The sequence below is a fragment of the Pseudonaja textilis genome, chromosome Z (assembly GCF_049901715.1).
Source record: "Pseudonaja textilis isolate UNSWEBS1 chromosome Z, rPseTex1.2, whole genome shotgun sequence".
In the NCBI taxonomy this organism is placed as follows: Eukaryota; Metazoa; Chordata; class Lepidosauria; order Squamata; family Elapidae; genus Pseudonaja; species Pseudonaja textilis.
The window spans coordinates 23,716,947-23,734,971 of NC_142008.1; the positions used below are offsets into that span (position 1 = coordinate 23,716,947).

At 34.7% G+C, this 18,025-nt stretch overlaps 1 protein-coding gene across 1 annotated transcript in view; it reads right to left on the minus strand.

Annotated features, from left to right (window-relative positions):
• Positions 1 to 18,025, minus strand: part of CUBN (cubilin) — a 153,060-nt gene that overhangs the window by 127,705 nt on the left and 7,330 nt on the right. The window contains 13 exon segments of the mRNA XM_087917141.1: positions 993 to 1,174; positions 2,800 to 2,869; positions 3,655 to 3,776; positions 5,189 to 5,306; positions 7,186 to 7,232; positions 7,235 to 7,312; positions 7,573 to 7,741; positions 9,000 to 9,126; positions 14,948 to 15,051; positions 16,423 to 16,521; positions 16,625 to 16,663; positions 17,487 to 17,579; positions 17,811 to 17,940. Of these exon segments, the coding sequence (XP_087773267.1) occupies positions 993 to 1,174; positions 2,800 to 2,869; positions 3,655 to 3,776; positions 5,189 to 5,306; positions 7,186 to 7,232; positions 7,235 to 7,312; positions 7,573 to 7,741; positions 9,000 to 9,126; positions 14,948 to 15,051; positions 16,423 to 16,521; positions 16,625 to 16,663; positions 17,487 to 17,579; positions 17,811 to 17,940 (1,378 nt within the window).

Sequence of the window (18,025 nt, forward strand, 5' to 3'; positions counted from 1 at the left end):
TAAACTCCCCCTGAATTATGACTCTAACCTTTGTTCTTAGGGGTGTTCATGAGCTAAGGATATTTCTTCCTACTCTCTCCCATCATATTCAGACAGAAGACCATGCCCATTACATTCAAACTCAAGAACTGCGGATTTGGACTTCAGATTTCTCTGGCTGCCACTGACAATAACTCTAGATAAAAAGCTAGTGATATTTATTAAATTGAGCAATCCTTAAAGAATTGCATGATACCAAAATTAAAAATAACAATGGATGCTAAAAAAAAGTATTTCACATTATAAACCCTTCCGAAGATGCAGCTGGTTAAATATAAGAGGTTTATTTTCTGTATATGGTCAGTGTTGCATATTATTCAAGAAGTGCTTGAGAAATACTTATTTTCTTGGAAATGGAGATAAGCACTTAACATTTAAATGTTTTCTAAAATCTTCTCATCCTTCACAATGATTCTTTTGATTCATGCCTGGGTTTGAAATGATTCAACATTAGAATGACCTGTTGTGCATGTTCTATAAAATAGTTTTCATTTGACGTATTTTTGATGAGGTACTTGTAACAACTTCAGAGTGTTTTCATTGTTTGCAATATGGATAGATATCTAATCTTAACCAAGAATAATTCTAGTTAGTATATTTGTTTTGTTTTGGTAGCTTAATAGAAAAATGGGATAATGACATATTAGATTTCTTATGCAATGTAACAAGATCTAAATGCCTATTTTTGTGCAAAGTTTTTCAGATACACCTCTGAAATGTATTTGGCTAGGTTCATATATGACACAAGGATTTCTAGGTTTAAGCTGATATGATTTGTAACTTCTGTTTAATATTTTCTTAGCATGTTGCTGGCTAGAACATGGCAACCAAGATTAAATGCTATGTATGAGCCCTTCCTATAATATACAAAATTTTTCTATTTAGCTTAAGTGATGGAAATTAAATTCATTTTTTGTGCTGTTGCTATCCATTATTTTTCAAATTACTTTTACCTCAAGATAATCTTGGGTACAGTTATCATGATGTTCAAGACTCAACAAGCCAAAAGCAAACGTAATAAGAAGACCAGGATTAGTTGAAACGATCCAATAACAATCTCTGTTGGGAGGGTAGTTGCCAGGATAGCCAGGTGAATTAATTGTCCCATACGTAGTGGTCAGTTCTTTACCGCATTCTAAAGAGAGAAAGAAGGAGGTAGAGGAGGGGAAGGAGAAAACTTAACAAAATTACCTACTTCTTGTTTTAATATTTTCATCACATTCATTAAGGCTATGATTGTGACTATTATCACTAATAGTAATATTATATTTAATATAGGCCATAGGTCATATTATTTTGTTAGCTATTTGAAGTACAAACTATTTTTTACAAACTATTCAAATGCAAGAAAAAAAATACCCCTGAAGAGCATTTCTACTTTGTCTTCATCAGACTTGGATGAAGGGAAGGAAAGGTGAAAAAAATATATATAGTTCCTTGGTGACTAAAACCAGGAAGTTATAATCCAACATATCCGGAGGCCATCGTGTTGATGAATAACTACCTCCACTATGATACTGCCTCATTGGAGCACCAAGCTATCCAGAAGATCTAGGTTTTTAGGCTCTTCTGCAAGGTCAGGAGGGGTGGAATCAAACTCACTTAAGGAGGGGGCAAGATGTTCCAGAGCAACAGTTACCAACCAGTGATCTGCGGACCATTGGCGGTCTGCGAGAAAATTTTGGTGGTCTGCAGAAAAATTATTTGCTTTTTTATATTGCACTAAATACTATTTATCTTTTAAAAATTATATTAGTGGTATGCGGGGTTTAAAATTATGAATTTAGTGGTCCCTGAGGTCCGAAAGGTTAGTGATCCTGTTCCAGAGGACAGGTACAGCAACAGAGAAGATCCTTCTCCTGAACTCCCCATTCATAACAATTGAGCTGACGGGGCCTGCAGCAAGCGTGGGGCAAGGCAGTCCCAGTGGGATGAGGCTGCTGTCCTTCAAATAGCCTGGACCCAAATAGTATGAATACTTTTGTCAAAATTCTTCCTGAATAGGAACTACGAATGTGTGATTCTGTATTTTATGCCTGAATTCTGAGTAAACCATATCTCAATCAAGCTACCATATACAAATAGCTCCCATTTCACTTGTTTTACTGAGTATATTATTACATGATATTACAATATATGCAAGAAGAAAAAACTCAAGAGATATAAATAACCCAACAACAGGGAAACCATTGCATTAAGAGCCTAGCTTACATTTAAAAATGTTTTTCTATAAAATTATATTAAGATTCCTTAATTACTCAAAACTTGTTTATATCAGATTTTAATCCTATTCTACTAGAAGTGCACTGAATGGATTTATTATTTTTGCCAGACTAGCTATTCAACCTATAGATTGATGCTTATTGTTCAGATTATTTTTCTTCCTAAATCTTCCTAATGTGATGAGTCACATTAACAAGAGACCAATTACCTAAAGCAGACTTCCCCAATCTTGGCAAAAGAATGTGTGGATTTGATCTCCTAGAATTCCCCACACAATTCGATTAAAGTGCACACATCTTAAAGAAGCCAAGATTAAGAAACACTTGTCTAGGGAATACCAGCCTTGGAATGGTTAATTGAACCAACAACTTCTACATACTGCTATTGATATTATACTGCATTACAATGAATTATTCATTTACTTTGCTGGATATTTGATGCTGCAGTCCAGTCCAACTACCTTACATTCACGAGTGTAGCCATTCACTCCAGTAATGCAGCTTCCTCCACAGTAAAATGGATTTCTGGAACACTCACCAATTTTTTCTGAACAGTTGATACCAATCCAACCGGGATCACACTCACAGTTATAGCCAAAGGCTGTATCCTGTAAATATTAACCCAAACAAAAAATAAATGCAGTGCTGTAAACATGAATCATTTCTCAGCAGGACCCGTTTTCATACAGTAATTCTATCCATGTTGAGCTATCATGAACTAAATTCAGGCTATACTTGGGTTTTTTTTTTTAACATGTTCCGTCATGAATCTTCAGAAAGCTTAGGAACCAGCCAATCTTGCATATAACCCTAATTAATACGATATTTTGCATATTTTGATGGGATTATGTTTGAACATTTGGTGGCAGTGGGAGGAATGCTAGCAAAACATTAAAGTCTGGACCTTTGTTTGCTTCTTATTCTGTGTATATGTTTGTGTTTGCTTATCGTGACTTATTTAATCACAGTTTGTGTTTAAATCCAGAACCCTGGCTTTTTCATGACTTATGGCCAGCTCAGTATGCTCTTTCATTTCTTTAGGTTTGTTGGCAGACACCAAGCCTTAATAACTTTGCTTGTCTAAACAACTCAGTTTGGTTTACTTTTGGCTTAATGCAATATCTTAATCTAGACAACATATATTTGGAAAGTTACTAATGAAAATATTATAGAATAGAAAAGTTAATATAATAATACATTGTAATATATCATTAGCATAATAATAATATAGTATAATTCATACAACAAAAGTACATTGATGAGTAACATTTTGAATATCTATTGATAAGATAGATGTGGTCTGAGAAAGTGAAAGTCTATATAATCGAAGTTTAACAACAGCACTGAAGATTTAATACTTTATGTTCATAAATTTACTTTTAAAAACACGTACAAGACATTGTCCATTTACACAAGGATTGTTTGTTTGGCATATGGTGCTCAGGGCAAAACATCCATTTGAACCATAACCATTTCCAGTGTATCCATCTGGGCAAACACAATTAGGTACAGTGCCTATAAATAAAAAAAGAGGATGTCAAATTCATCTGAATTTGCTTTGGGCACTGTTATTTTAATAACATCACAATTTTTCATTATCTGAGAGTATCTAAATGTTAACAGTAGCATCTATGCCCAAAATGAAGAGACCATAGCTGTGAACCGAGAAGAAAGTAATAGGAAATGCCAAAGGGCAAGATGTCTGACCAGCCAGCCAGAGTGAGTAGCCACATTAGCTAACATGAAACATTATGAAAACAATAGCAATAGGATTTAGACTTATATGCCACTTTATAGTATATAAAGCACCCTCTAAACAATTTACGGCACCCTCTAAGCAATTTACAGAGGTAGCATATTGCCCGCATCAATCTGAGTAAACAATTTTACCAACTCTGGAAGGATGGAAGTCAATTTTCAGTCAGTCAGGATTGAACTCCTGACTTGGACAGAATTAGCTGCAGTACTACATTATAACCATTGTGCCACCATGGCTCCTGTAATATAACATTATTACTGTATTTTTTATTAAAAAGATGAATGGAGGCGTTACTGAAATTTGGAAGTTTCTCCCAAAGAAACCTGAATTGTATTCCATAAACTTTGAATGGATATTAGGAGACACCAGCACGTTGCTCCTCTTCATATAGTACAATGTTTGGGGCTAGCCCTCAGTACAAAGCTTCTTTGTTGTATAAATCAGATGAAGAGTGTAAAGTTTTATTGGAATCTCTCTATATATTTTGGAAGACTATATTGAATATATTGACCAATATAGAAGACCTCTGTATATTGAAGCTAAAAGATTATAAAATGGATGCCCCCAACCTCCGATTGGAATGGAGAAGTTCCATTAAGGCATAGTTTTTCAACTTTGACAACTTTATGTGTGAACTTCAATGTTTTAAAATTAAAAGAATTAAAAGTCCACACATTTTAAAGTTGACAAGATTGAGAAACCCCTCATATCTTTTTGGCTAAATGGAGATTTCAGGATTCTCAGGATTCTAGTTCAATTTCATAATCTTCCCTTTTCATTGAGCACTCCTCCAAGATCAGCCCTGAAGATTGGCTCTCATTTCATTTGTTTCAGGGCCCACCTGAAGGATACACTTGTGCCAATTATGTGGTCTGTCCTGTGCACTCTAAGTAAGGTTTGTCAGATGAACCAGTTCAGTGCTCTGGAAGTTAAGATTTAACTGCCAGCTTTGGAATTCAGAATGAAAATTGGGTACCATCTTGTCTTGAAGATCATTTTTCCTCAACCTCTATCATCTTTAGGATATGTGGGAAATTTGGGGAATTGGAGGTCTACACATCTTCAAATTCCTAAAACTGAGAAGCACTATTTTATATAAAGAAAGGGAAACGTTTGCTGGCTAGATATAGCCTTCCTACAAACTTAGTGTTGTTGTTTTCAATATTACCTGATACGTTGTTACATACAGCAAGTGGATGGCAGCCCCCATTGTCAACTGAGCATATGTTAATCAATGTGCATACTTTCCCATCGCCTTCATAGCCTGGTTTAAACAAAACAGTAAACTTATCAAGCAGTGATAGCATGTGATGGTGAAGTAAAAATAAATACTTCCCTTAGACAACAGTGTTGAGGGAACTCTTTGCTAAAGGCAAACTGTTTCACAGATTTCTACATTCTAGGAAGAGGCTCAGATTGCCCTGACATCATTACAATCCATTTAAATTAATTTGCAGCAGTATATAAATGAGGAGGAAATGTGGTCAACAGAATCAAATTTATGACTCTGACTGTATTAAATACTGCACTTCATCTGCCAAAATACCAGTTACTATACTAACACAAGATGCATTACAAAGGAACAGTATGGTAATATCCATGAGGAACATGGCTTGATGAACTGTTCCATAAACAGAACATGCAAACAATTTGGTAACCTTCAACTATGGATTAAAATACAGTAATATGTGCCCCTTCCGCTGTTATGGAAGGAAATTCTTCAAAAAGGAATGTAATTTGCAGCATTAATTTATTCAGTTTTTCAACAATAATTTTTGATGTGAAAAGAGAAAAGTAACAGACATCATGTTAACCTATTAATTTAAATTATATTTTGTCTTAGTATCTTAGAGTTGGAAGGGGCCATTAAATTTAGAGTACAAACCTTTCATAGTGCAGAAATTTAAATTAAAATACTGTTATAAATATATTTAATTAAATACTGTTCCTTTTTAATTCATCTTGTGTTAGTATAGTAACTGATATTCAATCATTCCCAAATAAGGAAATTCCATTCTTGGTATGTGAACACTTCCAGAGCCATTTGTTTGAACTTACAATTAGATATAATTTTTTAAAAGTCAGTCAAGATCTACTTTCTTTTAACCTGTAAAATCCATTATTTTCTGCCTTGGATGATACAAATTATTAAATGATGCAAGAAGCAGCTTTGGATTTCTTCTCTGTCACTTCCTCCAAAGTATTTGAAGAGCCCTACCCCTCCTTCAGCTTTCTCTTCTCAAAGCTAAGCATTCTTCATTCTCTTTTTATAAGATGTATGAAATCTATGATTATTTTCTCCTAGACATTTGCCCTTTCTCTGAACTGAGTCTGTATTATTCTTACACTATTGTGATTGTTAAGTATAGAAATCAGAGAGATTTCTGGCCAATATCTGTTGAACAAGATGTCCTCAACAACCTTTTTTCTTTTCTTCAATGGTTGACCTGTTCTCCAGATGGGTCTTTTCCTAAGAAAAAACTTCCCTTGTTTCATATGGTACTATTGATTGACATTCTTCTTCTAGCTAAAATGATTGAGTGAATGTTCAATTGGAGATGTATAGAAGAACAAGCTAGTGAGCCCTGATAATCAATCATTTTCTCTGTTATTAAAATCCACAAATGCCTGGTAATTCCAACTTCTGATACTGACTATGCTAGCATCTTGTAAAAAGTTACTTTATTTTATGAGTTAATCTTTCTGTTCAAGGCTTTTGCTACATGTACGAACTGGAACAATAGCTTATATAATACAACTAGTTCAAAACGTATTGCACCTTTCAATTTATTGTATTTAACAATTCACTACATGGATATCAAGGATGAAAACTATTCTTGTTGGTGAGAGGATACAATCTATTCAGATGATCAAGTAAGCCAAATGGAATAGGATACAACATCATGTTGTATTTCATTCAGAAATGAAAAAAACATTGTTCCTCTAATAATCAGTATGGAAACACAGTGGACTGTTTACTTTTGAATCATGTAAATACAGTTATGTGTTGGGTGATTATATATATGGAACACAAACAAGGGAATTAAAAAGAATACATTTGTTCCAGATTTGTAAAGGAAGGATGGAAAGATATATAAACACACATACATACAAACACAGAGACAGTAATATAAGGTGAACCTAATTAATATAGACTTGTTTAACAGGTGGACAATGACTACAATAAAAATATTCCAATGTGTAAAGACAACAATTGGGGAAGATGAACAACTTTCATTACCTGTTTCAAATTCATTAATATCTTGGCAGCTATACTCCATGCCCCTCCCAGCTATCGAATAACTTTTGAAAAAAATGCTAGGTTAGTCTTATGTTTGAATATGGCCAAACGAGTTATTTTTCTCCAAAGACAAGTCCACTCCAATTCTCATTCAAAGAGTTACTATTTTTAAAGGAATACCCAAACATAGCAATATAAAGTTTGAAAACAGCATCTCAGAAAGAAGGTAATTGCACCATGAAACTCCTTGTAATGCCAATGCTAAATCACGTGAGAAACAAATAAGAGGACATTTATGAAATATTGCTTACCTGCTGGACATGGATCGCAAAAATAAAAGCCTCGCATGTTGATACACCGTACAGGAGGATTCACTGAACAAGGTGGGTTTGGAAGGCTGCATTCATCAATGTCAGCACTGCAAGCAAGGCTCCCTGGAGGCGACATCCAGCCATCATCACAGATGCAAGTATAATTAGGCTGCCAGGTTAAAATAAGGTAAACATGAAAATAACTGTAAATGTCCCTAAAAGAGTTTCTTCTATTAGCACTAATACTATTACCAAGCATTCTTCTAGAATCTGACATGTCAAAATTCTTGATGCAATTTCAGTTTATCTTATTTACCCAGGTTTTCTGTTCCTTCCTCTAACAATTAAAGCTTAGTGCATACTTGCACTGAAAGATATTGATATTAGAAAAAGAAAAGCCATATTTTTCTCTGAAATGAACATCATGAAATGTACTAAATAGAGGTAGAACAACAAATACACCTTAAACTTGCAGAAAGAAACACACCAATCTGACATTAGCTGATTTATTTTTGGCAAATTATATAATTATAATCTGAAAAAGCAGGTAAAATAAAAATTGCTCATTCACAGACTTGCAGTTATCAAATGGGTTCCTGATTTAAATATAAGTACAATCATGAAGACAAAGTTAGATTCTACTACATAACAAATAATATAGTGATATCTTTGAAATCATGTCTGTAGCAACTATAGTTATTACAACGACAAGTAAAATATTTGAGTAAGAGCTCAAAGCATTTTGGAGACTCACCTTTTAAACTAAGTATGAATGCTGTACATTTTGTAGCAATTAAAAACATGGGAATTATTGAATTAATTAAAAATATGCATATAAAATATTGCTAAAGTATGGTGAGAACTGGAGAATACTTTACAAAGAAGGATAGAAGCTTATAGAAGTCAATTTCTGAAAGCAAAAAATTCCTGTCCCTTCTTTCCTCCAGCAATCTGCATAACCTTCTCCAAATGCTACTAAGAAAATCTGGGGAATTTTGGAATAGGTGGAGTGGAGATCCTCCACAATCAGGCAGAGATACATTCTACTAATGGAGACCTTGTTCACTGAAGATTTCTTCTTCCACTTCAACATTTTCTTAGGTTGAAGAAGGATGCTGACACAGTATTCTAAGAAAATGCTGTGCTACATGTTTAACCAAATAAATATAAATCAAATTTTATTATTCCCAGGCTAGCTAAGGTTGATTTTGATTAAGTTCCACAGATAATGGAATCTTCAGTAGAACAGAAAGGACAATGGAATGAAATAAGACTTAGATCCAGGAAATTGGATATACAGCAACTGCATTGCTGTATATCTCAAAGTTTTGGAAAAAGTTATTTGGGCAATTGAGTATAACTCCACACATATCTAAATGAAGTATTCCTGGCAGGTTTACTCTTGATACAAGGCTTCTCTTGCTTACCTGATTGTGCTGTTCTCTGTTTCCATCCACACAAACCCCATGCCCACAAAGAAGAGAGGATCCTCCTTGACAATCATCAAATTCTGATGTGCAGTACTGTCCGTATGTTTCTGGTGTACAGATGCAACTTTTGAAAGAACAATAATGAATTCATATAAATATTCCTTCCTTCCAGTGTAAGATTTTGGTTCAGGCAGATTCATCATTTTTAATTGTGTTTACAGTACAGGTAGTGCTCACTTACCAACCACAGTTGGGGCCAGTAACTCTATCACTAAATGATGCAATTTTATAGTGAAACATCACATGATCACTCCTGACTTAACTATGCCAGTTGATCAGTTTTTGACTCTGGCCATTAAACAAATCATCACATCATTAAACATGATGACTTGGTATTTTTTCTATTTTTCACTTTTACACCTTGAAAAAAAACATTATATTCTAAGAGAAAATTCCTATTTGATAGAAACAAAAATGTTTTCCCAGCTAGAATGTGGTCTCTTTCATATGACTGAAAAAACATATAGTAGAATGGTTTTTATCACTTTTAAATAATCAAAAAACAGTTACTTTCAGTTTTCATGTTTCCAAATATTGTAATATAGCTTTAGCTTAAAAACAACATGTTTTTAAAAACATGTTTTATTTTTTAAAAAAATCAGAGGAATAAACACAGAAGAATGAATTTAAAATGCAGGTTGATATAGTAACGGAATGGAATGGATTTATGAGGTAATGTATGTGAAATTGAATAGAAATAATTTGATCAGTCCCCTTGTATAAAACAGCCTGCATTTATCTCATTGATTTTCCAATGATGAATTGGTTTATTACATTGGCTGATAATGACAAATTTACATGAATTTATAACTGTATGAATATTCATATGTTTATATGAGAATAAAATATGATTGTTTAAATTTATTAATATTTGTTAAATATATTTGCCACCTATCTCACCTAAGAAGCTACTCTAAGAATATTATAGTAATTAAAAGAAATATGAAAAAAGCATAAACAGAAGTATAATAATAGAACAATAAAATAAACAATGACAAAAGAACACAACAACAATAATACATCAATATTATCACCAGAGGATGGATAAGTGGAGAGCAAGTGGGGAAGGTGGAGTCTGCCATCAATAATATATTCATGTATAGAAATAATATATTCAAATATGTACAAATAAAAGTAAAAATATCATTACATCATCTATTCTGCATGTTCTCAAGAGTCTTTTCAGGAGCCTTCATCTGTGATAAACGTTTAAGCAGAGGCTAAATATAGCCTTTTGTCTGAGATGCTATAACAACATTCTACATTTGATATTTTGCACTGAGATAAAGCTGAGCAAGACAGTTTCCAAGTCCTTTCCAATTTGTAAACCTGTAATTTTATGGTCTTGTATGTATAAAGCTCGGGAATTCATGAAGCCAACACCCACTGTTCAAACTTTAGCGAAGCTATGACTCAGTGCAAGTTGTGTTGCAATAGATTTATTCTTTAATCAGTCTTTTAGGTTTCTTTCTGCATTACTTCTATTTTACTACTACTACTACACATGTGGTAGCCTATGTTTTACTTTTGGAGCTCTCTTCATTCTGTTGCTTTGAAAAATTCCCAGTTCAAACTTTTCAATTCTTTTGGCGCATAAAATAATGAAGATCAAAAGTTTCTAGGCCCAAATTATGCTTCAAACGGCAGTCCTTCAGAGAAAGTACAGAGAATAATATCCATGCTTATTCTATGTCCAACATCTAGAAATAAGTTGCATGAGATCCCTTGAATATAGGTAGTACTTGAGGTACAACAAGCCATTTAATGAATGCTCCAAATTATGTACAACAGACCCCAAAAGCTACATAGGATCAAATTTAAAAGTTATGACAGCTGCAGTCGTTCTGTGGTTATTTACCCTTACAAGCCAGCACAGGGTTGCTGCAGTACCCCCTGCCTCTTTCTCCCCACTCCACCCCACTGGAAGCCTGCAACACATGGACTTCCTCCCCACACATCCATCATGCCCCTTACTTACTGTTTGAAGTGTTTTGGACCTCATATTGTAGAAGGACAGCAGGCTACATGGCCCCAGGATGCACAAGGGTGATTGATCCTAACATGCTTCATTTTGCTGCCTTAGAAAGGTCTGCACGGTGCTGCAGAAGCTTCTGAATGCTGCAGAAAGTTTCTGCAGCATTGTGCAGACCATGATAGGCCAACAGAATGGGCTGCACGGCAGTGACCCAAATTGGGCTGCCATTTTTGTGAAACAAAATAGCAACTGTTTTTGGAACTGTGCCATGTGGCCGCCACAAAGAAGGAAGTTATTTCAGTGACCTGGAAAGCCTCAGAGTTCTTCAGAAGGTAAGTAAGGAGAAAGGTTTTTGGCCTGGTGGAGAGTGAATTAGGGCTAAGGCCTGGGAGAACCCAGTGAGAATGGGAAAAGACCCGTTGGAATCCAAGGTGTGAGAAGTAGAACAAGGGGCATATCCGAAGTGGAGAGACCATAGTGGACCAGGGCCTGTATTAGGCCGCCAATGGTCTCCCCCACCCAGGAGGAACCCCATGCTCGGCTTAGTGACCCACATTTTCAACATTTCATTGGGAAGAGTAGGAATGGAGGGAGTGTTAGGTGGGATGTTTCACCTAACAACTGACATGACATGCAACCATAATGGGCAGGCTCCATGATAAGTCATATCTTGAGGATTATCTGTATAGAACTCTCGTATATAATAGCTACTGTTGAACCATATTTTTCTTATGAGTGGTAGCTTATTTGGAGTACTGCATCATGTTTAGGGTTTTGAAAAAAGATGAAGACAACGTTGAACAGGCTTAGAAAAAAATAACAAGACTGATTCTTCATACAGAAATGAGTACTAGACACTATAATAAATTAATATTATTATTAGAGGTGAGAAGACAGATTCAGCTGTCTCTTCATCAATGAGGGATAGTCTCACAGAAAAGAGTAAGAAAGGACCTTTAGCTACAAGAGGAGGCAGAGGCTGGATCTAATTTGATTAAAATTATAAGAAGTTGGCTCTAACTGAACATTAATTAACTCACTTTTATAGTAAGAATAATTTGAAACCCTGAAGCAATTTATAAGAAATTGTGGGGAGGCTGTGAAACAAAGAGAACAGGAATAATCAAGAGATAGTGAGTAGGTCAGCTGGTATTTCATAAATAGCAACCTAACCTATAGGAAGTCTGGAAAGAAGTGTTATATCATTCAAAGAATCTTTATCTTACTATGAATGAAGATGGAGAAATCCGAGAACAGCTTCCAAGATTCAATATTTACCCTAATGTAGGATTAAAGATAACTTAATGAAGTCTTGCTTCCTTGATCTTGCACAGCTGCTTGGTGTTTGACACAATTATCTAAACAGAGAGAGGAACTTGCAAACTTTGGCCAACTTTCATGCTATTCTTCACCCATTCAAAAGCCTCTGTAAAAGGTCAGTTTAGGCCTCTAATAATTGATTTAGCACTCTTCCTGGGTTGAGGAGATAGAAGAAAAAGAATAACAGGAAGAAAAATAATTTTGAGGCAAAAAGTGGGGCTTCACCCATTTGTGGCTTTTAACTATTTATTGGTTGCTCCAACTTCTCCCAGTGTGACACTCCCTCATCCTCTCTCTCCCTCCCTCCGTCACCTCCTCCTGTGTGTGTGTGTGTGTGTGTGTGTGTGTGAGAGAGAGAGAGAGAGAGAGAGAGAGAGAATACAGAACAAATAGATTATCCCATCAGTTCATCAGTATCATTATCTTTTATTGCTATATAGTAGAGCAATAAAAGATGTTGATCAACTGATAGGATAATTTACTTGCTCTGTATTTTCTCTCTCTCTCTCTCTCTCTCTCTCTCTCTCACACACACACACACACACACACACACACACACTCAAATGCTTTTATTATTCATATATTATTTTATTCAGTTAGCTATCCCTCACTAGAAGACTTCAAAAGGAGACTGATGGATTAAACAGTTTAGTGGGTTTATGTTCTATTGCTTCTTATTGTAAAAGATCTTAATTTTAAAACTGAAAGCACTGAAAACCTCTGAATAACCAAACAAAAAATATATATCTTAAATAAATGTTGCTCTAAATTTGCCTTCACTTAAAAATTTTTAAGCTATGATGAAATTTTCTAAAACAAAAAAACAAAAAAAAATGTCTGTTTGGTATTTATAGAGATAAATTATTGTTATAGAGATAAAACTAAGTATAATTTTCCAATGTCAAACAAAAAAATGCTTTTCATCTAAAAGGTTTTGTTAGGAAGATTTGTAAGCCAGGCTTTTTTAAAATCAAAACTCAAGTTAAATGAATCATGACTAATGAACAAGATCTCGCCCAGATTTTGGTGAACTCTGAGAAAAAAGGATAATGCAAATGCTTTTCTGGAAAATAAAAACAGGTAGAGCTGAGAGAATAAAGAAAGAACATTTATTTAGTATTGAAGAGTTGAACTTTTTTCTTTGTTTTTGTACATATGTAGGTGGTTCTTGACTTACAGCCACAGCTGACTCCAAAATTTCTGTTGCTAAGTGATACACATGTTAAGTGAGTTTTGCCCCATTTTACAACTTTTCTTGCTACAGTTGTTAAGTGAATTGTTACAATTGTTAAGTTAGTAGCACAGTAGTTAAGTGATTCTGGCTTCGCCATTGACTTTGCTTCTCAGAAGTTTACAAAAGGCGTTCACATGACCTTGGGACACTGCAACCTTCATAAATATGACTCAATTGCCAAGTGTCTCAATTTTGATCACATGATCATGGGGATGTTGCACTGGCCGTAAGTGTAAAAAAACCTATCATAAATCACTTTTTTCAGTGCTGTTGTAACTTCTAATGGTCACTAAATGAACTAAGTCTAAAGGCTAAACTAAGTTACTAAACTAACTAAATCTAAAGTGCTATCCATAGAATGCAATGTGTAATGTAATATATGACATTTGTTATAAACATACAGAACAGAACACATTGAATTACACCACCACCCCACCACCCATGTAGTCAGTTCTATCCCCCCATGAAAGGGAAGTTGTGGTCTATCCAGATAGAAGAGATCCTTCTGTCACTGAATCATGGCATAGATAACTTGAAGATAATGACAGCATTCCCAGAGGGCTAAGCTTCTGAGTCTTGCTATATTTTTTGTTTCTTACAATAGATCAAGCACAACAAATCTAGTCTCCAAATAGTGTTTGGGATCCACTTCAAAGTTATTCTGGGAAATGTAAGACAATAGTTGTTCCAGCTTTCTGGTGTGCTTCATAGTATTGATTCTACAATATGATAGGAAAGTATAAGAATGGTGAATGTTGCCTCTTGATACTGCTCAGAGATCTGTTATGGGCACTGGGGAAAATAAGACCAAGACTAAGTTTTTGAAATCTGATCTTAAAACATCCTTAAAGGGAGAACAGAGGTAGTGGTCAATGATGAGTTGTCCCAGCACTTTCAAATGAGAAAATGCCATATGCTGATACCAACTCTGTACATGCTGTACAGTATTTGTCTAGGCCTTTGTTTTAATGTGATGCATCGGTGTTGTGTTACATATTTAGACTTCTTGAAAAGTCCAGTGAATCTATAAATCAAGCCCAAAATGTACAGCTAGTTCTCTATGATCATGAGTTAAAAACACTTTTAAAAAAAAACCAATGCTAATTTCTGATTTCCAGCAATAAATCATAAATCAAGTCATAAATCAAAAACTACCTGTATGGTGAAAGGTAAAATTATATAGTTTGAGATCTGCAACATGAACCTGTCCTACTATGAAAGGCCTAGAAAAGCATCTATATCTATTTGATATCTTCCTATCCATCTGTTCTCTTGACTAGGACAGATGTTCTCTCATATAAAAGTGGCACTTAAAAGTTCTATACAAAAAGCTGCCCATAAAATCATTAAAATTACCTGTAATTCCCTGGCTTATTTATACATGTTGCTCCATTCTGGCATCCTAAGAATGTTCCTTCATAAATCTGGCATTCATTAACATCAATAGAACAATCTGGTCCCTGAAAAGAGAAGCACAGTTTATTTTCCAAATAAATTGGGGATTAAAAGTGTGCATCAAGCCAATATATGATATAAAATTTCAAAAGGTACAGAGTTTTCCAATCTTGGGAAATTTGATGTGTGAATTTCATTTCCAAGAATTCTCCAGCAAGCAGTCAAAATCTGGCAGTCAAAATCCATATATTTTAAAGCTGTCAAGGTAAAAATGATTGGTATAAAATATCCAATTTTTCCACTGTAATGCTTCCTTTATAAAGAATAAAACAAAACTTGGCTTTGTGGCTGCACTTTCCTTGTTCATTTAAGTATAGTGTATTTTCATTTAATTCAAAGCATAGGAATACTGTAAAAAAACAAAAACTCTTTTGAGAATCAGCTCAGATACTTTAAAAAAATTTATAAGCTTTAAAAAATTGATACTAGATATACAAAGAAATGTACATTCTACTGAAAAAATATATTATATATAGGGCCATTTGTGTGGTAATTAAGCTGCTGCTATAATATTAGATGACCAGTATATATTCATAATTTTTTTAAAAAGAAAATGCTTGTCTGCACAAATTAAACTATAATTTTGTACCTGGGGTGATGATTTCTGCTCTCTCCTCCCACTTTTTCCCCTAAACCACCCTCTCTTGTGTATTTTTCAATTAAGAATCATCACAACACAAACAAATGTAAGCAACTGAAAATTCTTGGGCTGGCTAGCACATGCATTTTCAATACCTAAGGCTTCCGTCACTAAGTAGCTCCCTTCTAGCCATCCTTGGTATACTTTTCAAAATAATCAGATTTTCAGTTGTCAGGTATTAAATACAAGGGAAGGTTATGGAAGTCAAGAGCAGAATACAAATTTGCATGCCAAAAATCCCACTCCTGGCATCTCTGAGAGAAAGATCTCAAATGGCAAGTGACCAAGAAGACATCGGTCTAAAAATCTGGAGAAAGAATTATGCACTCTAAGTTACCGTATATGACCACTGGTCTGGACCAAGACAAATTATGCTTGAGATCAAGGACAGAATGCAGAAATGGACTAGAAGTGCAACTGAATTTCACAGCCTGGATAATAGATGTTCCTTCTGACTCCACTGCCTAAGGAGGATTAACAATTATGTGGTATACAATGCCTCCAATTTGTAGTTCTCTTAATATCTATGGCAACTGATAATTTCTGCTTAGTCTACCCTATTGACAAATATCTCCTGCACCACATTATTCTGTTGCATGTTCTGTTGCAAAGCTCTCCTTTGACTAGTTTCTGATTTCCTTTTATAAATTGGATTGATTGCACCGGATTGACTCTTGTGTAATGCAAAATGCTGGTGCAGAGTGCATTTTATACATTGCAATATTAAGAACCTTACCTGCCAATTGTTGGGACAAAGACAAAAGAAAGCATCTAGTAGGTTTATGCAGGTTCCAGAATTCTGGCAAGGGTTGCTATTACAGGCCTTTTTAAAGGTCTGGAATAAAACAAAGCAAAAATAAAGTCATTCTTTTAGGATTATTCCTTCTAGCAATTAATTAACCCTAAAGTACATAAAAGGTGTAAATCATGTAACTCACCAGCTCAAGATTATCAAGTCTGTCTTCAATATTCACAATCTGCAGCAGAAAAAGAATGTCATGTAGATTAGCATGAATCTATGGTATTTGTTGTCACAATCATATATTACTCTATTACTTACAATTGTAGGTGTTCATGTTTCAAAATAATTAAATGGATCATTCTCCTCTACTAAAGATGAAGGCTTTCTACAAATCCAGGAGAAGTCTATGCCAAGGGTATCAAACTCAAGGCCTGCATGTGGCCTTCCCAAGCTCTGTTTTCTCTGGTACTGCAGGATGCCGTCACAGTCAAAAACGAAGCCTGGGAGGGGTGCCCCTGACACAAGTGATGTCAAGCTGGCTATGTCCACCCTGGCCACACCCACCTGGCCCCCAAGGTCAAACACAACCCAGATGCAGCCCTCAATGAAATCAAGTTTGACACCCCTGGTCTATGCAATCCTTTTAACACTTCATTACCCTTCAGATTCTATTTCCTCATCTACATGAAGTGTCCTTCTTATTCTTAAAGTAGTACTGGTCCCAACCAACATCCAATTGTCCAATAGTTAAGATATTAATCCATTAACAAGCAATGAATTATTCTCTTTTAAAAATTTACAGTTAGTTCAAACAATTCATATTTGGCAGTAGTTAAATATAGATTTTATTCTTTATATATCAACTATGGCAATAAAAATAATATATAAATGGACAGATATCATAGGCTGCTCTTGTGTGGCATAAAATGTAGGATTCACAAGCAGAACATAAAAACTATTTTGCAGGACAACAAGTTAAACAATTAATTTGATAGTTAAATGGTGGTATTTGTATTTGATGCACCAATATATGATACATAAGAGATATTAAAAAATACCTGGGTTTGAAGCTGGATGATCTCACTAGAAAGATTGAGAGGTGTGTTGGTGAGTCTTTTTAGTTCTAGAATTTCATCTTTATTTCTTTGGATCTATAATTAGAAAGAAAAGGAATAACCAATTCTCAATTGCAGCAAACATAATTCTCAGTGAATGAAGAGAACTCTGTCATATGATGATTCATATGATTGTATATGAATCATCACATATATGTCAACTTATTTAAATCTGGTTTTCTGAAGCTTCGAGCATTATTGAAGAATTATATTTAGATAGTAATAATGTTATTAATAATGTCATGAAGAACAGATCAAAATCATTACCTGACTGAAAACATCAGCAAGGTCTTCTTCATTAAGTTTTATTCTGCCCTGTGATCCAGTTCTGAACTCAATATTCTTGGTAGAGCCAGTGTGGAAGACTAAATTGCCTCCTTCGGATGACATACGAGGCCTGATATGTCAAAGGGAAGAATACCTTGTAAAATTTTTTAATGAAGCTACATAATTTGTTCTATTCCTATGACAACTCTTTTCTG